The 10,194-nt window shown below is 39.4% G+C and overlaps 1 protein-coding gene and 1 pseudogene across 2 annotated transcripts; one reads left to right on the forward strand and one right to left on the reverse strand.

The window, feature by feature from the left end:
* On the forward strand, positions 1 to 3,440 carry LOC126795777 (snRNA-activating protein complex subunit-like; annotated as a pseudogene).
* LOC126796041 (putative pentatricopeptide repeat-containing protein At1g02420) lies at positions 3,163 to 8,590 on the reverse strand. 2 transcript variants are annotated; one of them, XM_050522806.1, is made up of 4 exons: positions 6,512 to 8,590; positions 3,934 to 4,031; positions 3,390 to 3,517; positions 3,163 to 3,300 (listed from the first exon to the last, which is right to left on the reverse strand). In XM_050522806.1, the coding sequence occupies exon 1, from the start codon at positions 8,506 to 8,508 to the stop codon at positions 6,991 to 6,993; it is 1,518 nt and encodes a 505-aa protein (XP_050378763.1). In that variant the 5' UTR covers positions 8,509 to 8,590; the 3' UTR covers positions 3,163 to 3,300; positions 3,390 to 3,517; positions 3,934 to 4,031; positions 6,512 to 6,990. The 2 variants fall into 2 exon arrangements, with proteins under 2 accessions (XP_050378763.1, XP_050378762.1); XM_050522805.1 differs by lacking the exons at positions 3,163 to 3,300; positions 3,390 to 3,517 and having other exon boundaries at positions 3,536 to 4,031.
* Between the last annotated feature and the right edge of the window lie 1,604 nt (positions 8,591 to 10,194).

The raw sequence follows: 10,194 nt of genomic DNA on the forward strand, positions 1-10,194 counted from the left end.
ATGGCTAACTACGAGTTAAGGTATAGGAACTGAACTTAGACATTAATTGTTAGTTTCTTTATTATGATTCACCAATATTCAATATGAGCGGAGAAGTCTACCAAGTCTACAGGAAAGCATTAATTCTTTAAATCTCTTTCTTCTATCTAAACTTTCATTTTGCTATTTAAAAAAAAAAACCTTTTAGTTCTGCATCATAAAACGTCCAGTTTATTTCATTGTCCTCTATATAATTGGCTCTGTGTGTGTTGTCATAACTATAGGAGTCGTGGGAACAGTCTGTAGTGCATAACATGATGAGGCTATTGAAATTTGGCAGTTGTATAAATGGTTTTGACTATGATGCTAAAGCAATATTCTGGCAGAATTACCATAAGCTTGTTAAAGGGCTTATCATGCTATGGTATCTGGAACTGTACAAAAAATAAAGTAGCAGAAGTTCCAAAAAATGTTATATGTTGACTCTCAGTTTCTCAAACATGCAAAAATGACTTAATTGCCTTATCTTCTCCTTTCCTTTTGCAGGCATAGAAACCCACAGTATCAAATTTAACTTAGATGTACCAGTTGGCAGTTTCGTTGCAGGTGTTGGCGATACTGGAGAAGGAAAGACATTACTTGTATTAGCCATGCTTGGGAGCTACCTCCAATTGCAAAGAATAGTGATGTAATCACGGGGACTGTTGCTTATGGTCCCTAAGTTTCATGGATTTTAAATGCAAAAAATGCAACTGTGTATCAAAGCTTACGCTGCCCAAGTATCATTGGAACTATTAACCTTCGTTTGGTGGTGTCCATTTTCCTTTGAGATATAGTTTTCAATCTCGTTTCTTAATTTTTGTTGCAGGTTCTGTGCTTTGCATAGAGCATGCCACAGTTGGTGCATACACTGCATTAGGCCAGGTAATGTTTAGTTTAATATTTATTAGTAGTAGTTTCAAGTTTGGGTTCCTCTATTTCAGGGTGCGGCCCAGCCAACCACCGGCCTTGTTCGCTTTTACTCTTAAAAGATGGATTCAACTACTCTTCGATTCACCACCACAAGGCAAAATTATTAAGCTTTCCCCTTCCTTTTTTGAATATGCATGCATTAAAGTTCAAGCATTGGTGCTCCCTCATTCCGTTGGGTTGATGAACTATTTTGTATTGTGCTTCGGTTGTCTAAGCCGGAATTAGAGGGTTTTATTTTTTTCATCAGTCCCACATTTTAATTGTTACAAAGTAACAATTCTGGCAATGCTGAAGGCTGACAATTGATTAAAGGTACTGACTTGAAAGAATGTCTTATTCTAAAATCGTGAGCTTGAAAACAATAGTCCCAATTGGTCCCTTAAAAAGGTTGCCCTTGAGATTTATAGCATATTCAACAAACTTGTTGTTTCTCGGGCAAAATCACTTAACTTTAGGGTCCAACAAACAAGTCATTCTGCTCAGATTGTTGCCTTGTTGATATTCTAAAAAGATTGTAGCCACTCAATTGATTTTGCACAACTTGAGGCGTCAACAAACACCTCATTGAGGCGATTGTGGCAAGGCTGCCATTTGTTTTGGTACAAATGGCAAGGCTGTCATTTGATCCCTTAAAATTAAGGGTACTTTTAAGAGAATTGGCTACCCTAAGGTAGTGAACACAAAAAAAATTTAGTGACCAATCCTTCCAAAATGTTGCCCCCTGAGATTTTAACAGATTGTGCAAACATGTTATTCTCAAGTGATTTTGCCATTGAGGGTTCAACAAAGAAATCATCTGACTAGTCAGATAGAGTTGCCTTTTTGGTTTATGTTGAAAAGATTAAGTGATTTTGCCTATATTATATTGAGGTGTTAGCACTCAATAAAGACCTCATTGAGCCAGACATCCAGTATTTTATCTTTTGAGATACATGATATTAGAACATACAAAGATGTCATTGGCCTGTGACTTGTACCAAGGAATTACAAGGAATTAGGGTGTATTGTATATAAATATGTGTGAACTTATTTTACTTGACACTTTTTTTTTAAATCTCCACAGACTCTTTAAAAAGTACACTGACTTTCATAGAATTATCAAAATCACCGATTTCAACCACATACTTTTGGCTGAGTCCCCTTACCAGTGTTCCTTTCTTCCAGTCTTCGATTCTCAACAACTGCAGGGTTACAGGTAGAAGTATGTTCATATTTATCTCAAGTTTCCGATGAAGACATCTCAGTGGACGAGTTCAAGATCATCGTGAGGAAGAGTTAGTGGATATGGCTATCAAGGAAGTACTCAAGGATGTTGAAACTGCCCCCAATGAAGGTGTAGAAGATGAACTTGTGACATTAGCAGAACTAAAAAGAAACCGAGGAAAAAAAAGGGAAGGGAGACAAATCTTGGGGACACTCATAGGAACAAGAAGGCTTTTTTGATCACATATTGCAAAGAAGGTGGAGCATATTAAGAAAATCAAAGAAAAGCAGGATGAAGATAAAGCAGCTGTTACACTGTATTCATGCAACCCTATTCAGAAAAAGGGTCGCTGTGCTGGCAACTCATCCTCAAGAACAATTGAAAGACTGAAGCCCCTAAGGTCTGCAAGTTCAGCATTGAAGGTAAAGCCATGCAGCAACAGTACCAATCAGGACTATGTACCTGTGCGCCATCCGGAAGTTGTTCTTACAGATGAGGTTTACCATAACGTGAAAAGCAGGATCAAGACACAAGAATTCTTGGTGTTAGGAAGACAAAGCTTAACTGAATTGAGGGATAAGATAAACTGCTCAACAGACCATGTGATACGAAAAGACCCTTCAAGATATTTCCTCATCGAGGATGCATTCTACAATGATTTGCGTGACTTGTCGGCAGTAGACTACAGTGAGCCTATACATTGGCTGGCAAACTCAACAGATGATGCTCTTCAAAAATGGGAATCCATTTTAGGTGGAGCTAACATGCAGAAGAAGAAAATGATAGCAGATGTTGACGGTATAAAAGGCTCACAATTGCCTCATTACAGAGCTATTGCAATGCACAAGACAAAATTTAGAGATTTGAAATTTAGACTTGGTGCTGGGTACCTGTATTGTCACCAGGGAGACTGCAAGCACACGATTGTGATTAGAGACATGCGTCTGCTTCATCCGGAGGATGTACAGAACAATGCAGTTTATCCCATACTGCTATTCCAACTGAAGCTACAGGTACGCAAATGTAATGTTTGTAGGATATATAGAGCCACAAAGGTTACTGTAGATGACAAATATGCTCCGGAGAACCCTTGTTACTTCTGCGATCAGTGCTATTACCTTCTTCACTATAAGGATAATGGTTCTCTGCATTATCAGGAATTTGAAGTGTATGATTATCACCACGATCAACCACATTGATGTGTTGATGAATTTGTGGAATGTCACCATAGTACCTTCCTCTTCATGTAAAATATATTTCTCCTTTCTTCCTGTCTCTGCATGTCACAGCAATGACAGCACTGTGAATACCAAAATTGGCCATCACCAAGCTCTTGAATGGGCTGCCTAATCTTATCGATATCTACATAGGCAGCATAGCACAGTTCATTATATGCAGAGCAAAGCATCATTGTATATATTGCATACAGTCTGATTCATACAGTGCTGAGGATCAAAATTGTATATATGAATCTGAAGGTAATAGCTCATATGAATCCTCATATGAATCTATGATATGAGATAAATTGAAATTTAGAGACAAAATTTTCAATAATAGTTCAATATATACAATTTTGATCCTCATCAGTGATATGAATCCTCATCTGATTCATACAGTCCCATGTCATAACACTCATTCATTATGCACTGGGAAGCTTATTGCCCGCAGAACAGCCAGAAGCCCTTCACCATGAAAGGAAGCTGGAGCCAATTACCAGCATCTTCCCAAATGCATACTTAAGAGCCAAATCCATCAACTGCCAAAAACCACCCACGTACCTTGTTCTAAATAAGGAATGAAACAGTCTTTTCACCATTGTACTTGCACTCACAAAACCAAAGTGAATAACCCTCTGGATCATACATGTCCCAGAATCCTGGAAGAAAAAGTGGATGTCAACATAAATATGAAACTCTATGCATAACAAGATGAGAAACCCTCAAAACCATAGAACTGGAAATCTAAAGGCAAATAAAATGACTAGGTTCAGGGAAATATCTTATCGAGAAGCAAAGCTTGTTTGCTATCTGATAATACGTGAATTTCAACTTAATTACTGGCAGAGTTTAAAAAGCTCGGACAATTGTAGTTAAAAAACAAAAAAAAATGTGAAATGCAACAGGGAAAAGTGAGATGCAACATAATGAGAAGTGAGAGTCAGTAACCAATGAGAGATTGTAACGCCAGTATGTTGATAAAATATGCAAGTTCTGAAACTCGGTTCATTCTTTTCAAGTTCCTTGTAAACCACGAAGTCTCAAGAGAAGCATAAATATATTAATATATCTTAGAGAGGTAATCGGCACCTTTATTGAAAATTCTGATTTGGCAATAATCACAAGTTAGGACATCAATAATGCAAATCAGGAGCTTCAGTAAACCTATCTGAAGTAATTGAAAGTCTATGAAATGAGCAAACAAGTAACTGTCAAACCAAAACTAGCTACTAATTGAGTAGCACAAGGCTACCACCTATGGTCAGGAAAAAGAACTTAAAAGTCCATCTCAAAGAACAGACAACTGAACTGAAGAGATTGCAGCAGACGACTTGGCTTATTTACGACCCACTGTAGTTTGTTCACTAGCTATCAGCTATAAACTTGTGTGTGTGTGTGTGAGTTTGTTGTAAACAACTAAACATAGTAGGTAAATCATTTTATTTTAAACATATTATTAGACTATATATCTAACTTTTTTCGCTGTCCGGTAATGTTAACTCTGTATACCATATATACCATAAAATGATTACAAGCTATAAAAGTGCATGAAACACCAAACTGAAAAAAAAAAAAATTCATCTGACATACAGCAGTGAAAATTCATAGAAATTTGTTCCGGCATTGACTAGAAGAAAACCATCAGACGTAAAAGAACCAACCCAATGATTCAGCCCGAAAGCATTCGCCTCAGCACAGAACCACATAATGACATCTACAAACAGCCCTACCAAGTTTCCCCACAGACAACATCAACCATGAGACGAATATTAGTTTTAGCAAATAATGCATTATGGTTAGGCCCTTTAACTAAAGCTGCCTTCACTCTGTTACCCATGCCCAGGAATAACGGCAATGCACAAATTTCCATGTCCTTGCTGTTACCTTATGGGACAGAGATTGTGAAAAAGGCTTTGTTGTGGAATAGGTAAACCTTGATCTTGCCTGAAAATATCTGATATTTCCTTACTCTAATGTTTTGAAAGAACATTACAATAACTTTTTCATTAAAAATACTTTCACATGGAAATGAAACAATCAAGTTTTCAGAAATTCAGCACAGGAAAGGCACCAGATACTCCAAACATAAAATGAACTGACCTGGAGAATAGAAAATCACTAATAGACTAATAATATAGTCATTTCCATTCAATATGATATCTTTGTTTGAACTTAGGCACATGACCTTACAGAACAAGAGAGACAAAAAGTTAAAAATTTCAGTTTAATCACGCCAATAGCATCACAAGAATCAATTCTCAGGTCTTTTCTTTTTGAACAAAATCACTTCTGATGCCTGATTTGATATATTTCAAAACTATAGACATCACTAGAGTTTCATATCATTTGTAAAGATATAATGCTGTAACATGAACAAGAAAGTTGATGTTGATGACAGCACTGGCAAAATATTCAAACAGATTTGACAAAAAAGAATAAAAGATGAGAAAAAAGAGGCGCTAAGTGGCAGTGTCGATATAAGAATTACGCTACATGAGGTGGTGCGAAAAGCCACAGACCACAAAGTTCACAGGTGATGGCACCGTAGTGGCAAACCTTAAAGGATGTGCAGGCTCAGAACAGGTCAGTAGTAGTGAGGGTTGTAAGTATATAGCAGTCATGAAAGATGATGACCAGAGTTCAACCCAGTATTTCTTCTGTTCAAGAAGCAGAAATAATAGAATACCTTGATCTTCTTCTCTTGTTCTTGACCAAAAATTAAATTTTCAAACATATGAGAGAAAACCCATAGTACATTATTGGAGAATAACATTTTCCACATTAAGCCTATTACGTATGAGATTTAGTATATATCTAATTTTGTAGAGGAACAATATTTTAATAGAAAAAATAGATACAAGCAGAAGAAATCCATTGTCTAAAACCGAGACAAATATAAACAACTCATAGATTGATTGAGGCATTGTGCATACGCATAGGTATGTCTGACATCTTTTGGAAAACATTATATTTCAGTATAAAATATGCTCCTGAGCAAATATTTTAAGCAGCAAAGTTTTTCATCACAAGAAATGAATTTCATCAGGATGGAGCCAGCCTGATCATATGCAGTAATATATGCAACAACAGCAGTAGCAAACAAAGATATATAAGAGAAGTTGAAATCATAATTCCTTACCAGCTTTAAATGGATACTTGTCTAGCATAATTAGATGAAAATTGTGAAATTTGTACAAGCAGTCTCAGTGTGAGCCAGTAAGTTCACCCTGTAGCAAATACTCACATCAGCATTTTTCAGACCAATAACAAGGGGCATAACCCAACCGGACTATAAATTGACAACTTGCTGCTCCTCAGAAAACTTCAACAACAGATAACCTAGTTTGAAGGCCGCCTGATTGGGCAATATAGCTAGACCAACTGAATTGCCAATATAACCATGTGACAGGAAAATGCCCAAATTTGTCAACAAAATGATCTGGACGCTAAATACAGATTCTTAAGAGCTAACACTTCACAATTCACATGGCAAGCCTCTTTGACCGATTGTGTAAAGCACCTATTTTGATATATCAATCAGCAACTCTTGCAGCATTACTTAAAAGTACTGCCAATTTATGACCTGACACAATAGTCACAACTCACCAGCAAACCTTTTCAAGCAAGTGATTCTGAGTGCGGTACCTCTGTTGACATATCCATAGTGTCAGGAAGTTGGATTGAAGAGCCAAAAAGTGCCATTTTCTCTGTCAAGTTTTTGAGGGCCTTATCCTTGTTTGCCAGTTCCATAAGCACCTTGATCCTTCTAAATGAAACACTACTTGGCTTATGCCCCTTCTCCACCATCTGCAAGAAGCACTTTTCTGCTTCAGCTAGTTTACCCATACCACACAGCAAATCAAACAGCACATCAGATACCAATATATAAGACCCAAAACCCCTCTCAATCATATCATTCCACAGCTGCAATGCCATATCCACCTTTTCATACTTCCTAAACAACCTCATCAAAAACATACACGACTGTGTATTTGGCAAACACCCCGTATCCATCATTCTCCCATACAAGCTCCAAGAGCTCTGCAAGTCACTCGACCAGTAGAAAACCCTGAAGAACAAATTGTAAGTAGTCGCATTCGGACTCAAGCCATTACTCATCATCTCCTCCATCAACCCATAAGCATCACCTAGCCTCTTTGCAATGCAGAAATTCCTAATAGCAGCATTGTATGCCGCAACATCCGGATAGCACCCTAGCTCCTTCATTTCCTTCAACACATCTCTCGCCTTATCCGGCTGGCCAACCAACCCCAATCCCCCAATGACACTAGTATAAGTGATCTTATCCGGCGATATACCCTCCTCCCTCATTTTCTCCATCACCTTAAACGCCTTCTCCATTTCCCTACTCTTACAATAAACATCAACCAAACAATTATACGAAACAACATCCGGCTTTAATCCCATCTCCCTCATCTCCTCGAAAAAACTTTCGGCTTCCTCAGACGACTTCCAACCCGACAACAATATATTAAATGTCTGCAAATCCGGCTTAAAGCTACTCTTCAGCTTATGATACACATTTCTCGCATCTGTCATGCTCTTCTCCTGACACAATGTCCTCAACAAGGAATTAAAACAAGCCGTGTCGAACTCCGGCACGAGCTTCTTGAACTTCCTGAAACACTCCACTGTCTCCCTAACAGAACAAACCTTAGCAATCCTACCTAACACGACCATAACAGTTCGAGGAGTTACCAAACTGCTGTCTTTATGTTTCATCTCGACCAGAACCCCCCACATTTTGTCGAACATTCGACTTCTCCCCAGCATGTAAAGCATCGTGTCGACGGAAAACGCGGAAGGGTAGAACCCTCTTCTGGCGGCGGCGCAGTTGAAGAACTCGAGCGCGTGTGACGGGTTCGCGTGGCTGAACCGGGCCCGTTTGAGAACTTGATCGATCAGATCATTCGAGAGGGAGACACCGCAGGATTTGAGGGCTTGTTTCATGTTTGTGTTGGAGTTGCAGAGTATGCGGAAGACGGTGTCGACGTCGGCGGCGGAGGGTGAGGTTTGGGAAGAGAGGAAGCGAGGGAGGGAGGAGAAGATTGGGTGTCGGGGGAAGTACCTGGAGAATGGTGATGGAGATGAGAGGGGTTTGAGTATAGATGCCATCGTCTCAGTTGAACTTAAAATTGGAGCCGCTCTATTTTTGGGGATTGGAGTGGGAGAGTTGCAGTGAACTCTGTAGAGTTGAAGATTTATTATTATTAATATTGTTTTTTTGGAGAGAATGGAGAGATGAAGATGGTTTTTTTTTAAAGGAGGACCGAGTGCGGTCACTTTTGAATATTTATTAATGAAATTGTTGAATATAAAAAGTACGTGAAGTCTAAATTCGTGATTATAAAGATTGAATAAATAAAATATCAACTAATAAAGAATATCACTCTAATGATATTCTTTTTACTTTGAAACAGCGATGTCATAATAGATATGACAATAGATATGAAACTCTAACAATAATGAAACAGTAGTTACATATCTTAATATCCAATATAGCATTTCTCCAACTATATTGTCATCGGAAGATCAATCCGATAACACTTAGTCTCACTTTGCCACTAGGCGGCAACAACCATTTGACAAAACAAGGAACTCGCGCCTACCTAGATCAGACAAGGTACAAAGAGTGCACACACGGACACGAAACCCGACTTCTCTTACGCAACTATTGTAGGAACTTATTAACATAAAATAAATATTAAACAAAACTAAAATACAAATAAAATAAATATTAACTAGGGTTAAACCCGTGAGGGGAGCCAAAACCCAAACTTTGTTCCTGGAAGAGCAAACCGTCGACCAAGCATGATACCACCTCACATCAGCAACCACCAGAGAAGCACCCCATTTTCCGCCCCTCCACCTCATCAGCTTGACTGCCGACATCCAAGTCACATTATTCCTGCCGCTCCAAAAACAAGCGTTGTCCATAGCCACCTCACTTCTCCTTAGATCGAACTTAAGAGGCACCACCCAAATTGGATCAGATTCGACCCAAGCTGTACCTTCACATTAAAGGTGGCAAGTGGGCCGAAACCCAAGCACGACACGTTAAAAATCGGCCTGACACGGCCTGTTAAAAATTGGCCAAGCACGGCCTGAACACGTTAGCGGCCAGGCCCAGCCCAAGCCTATTATTGTAAGGGGCCGGACTAGGCCTAGATAGCCCATGGACCTGGCCCGGTGTCACGAGACGCACAAATGGTTGTGCCATCGTGACACTTCCTAGGCGCTATGCCGAAGAAAGGGTGTCAAGCGACAAGCATGCAGGCTGTTTGCAAAGAGATTGGTTGTGAGTGGCATGTCCAGTGGCAGTTTCGTAATTAAGATGAACTTTTAGGTTCGAGACACTTAGGCTCAGAATTTGGGAAAAGTCTGAACACGAAAAATGTCTGGGACGTCGAAAAGAGTTGAATTCACTTGACGGCATATTTTTATGAGCTTGTATGAATTAATTATGGAAGTTGCCCCTCCTCGGATATTTGATGTTTCCCCCTGCAAAGTCCAGTTTTCTCCAATATGCTCTATAGGGGGTACCTGGTGTCTGACTCTCCACCACCCTCGGTGCCGGCCTTATGGGGCACTAAGCGAGTCACTCCTGGGGACCTTGGGTAACCTAGGAGCCGGGTGAATGTCGCCAAAGAGTGGCGACATGCGTTTTCATGAGTCAGGAAGTCTCATTTACAGTATTGGCCGGTAGGCCAATATTGCGGGTCCATGCGGGTGGCGAGGTTCGTACGTGGGCGATCCTTATGCCAGCGGCATGGGCGAACTTGTGGGCTAAAGGAAAATATG

The sequence above is a fragment of the Argentina anserina genome, chromosome 5 (genome assembly GCF_933775445.1).
Source record: "Argentina anserina chromosome 5, drPotAnse1.1, whole genome shotgun sequence".
Taxonomy (NCBI): domain Eukaryota; kingdom Viridiplantae; phylum Streptophyta; class Magnoliopsida; order Rosales; family Rosaceae; genus Argentina; species Argentina anserina.

Excerpts from the sequence above, each read along its gene's own strand:
- LOC126796041 (XM_050522806.1), bottom strand. The coding sequence starts at position 8,508 with ATGGCATCTATACTCAAACCCCTCTCATCTCCATCACCATTCTCCAGG.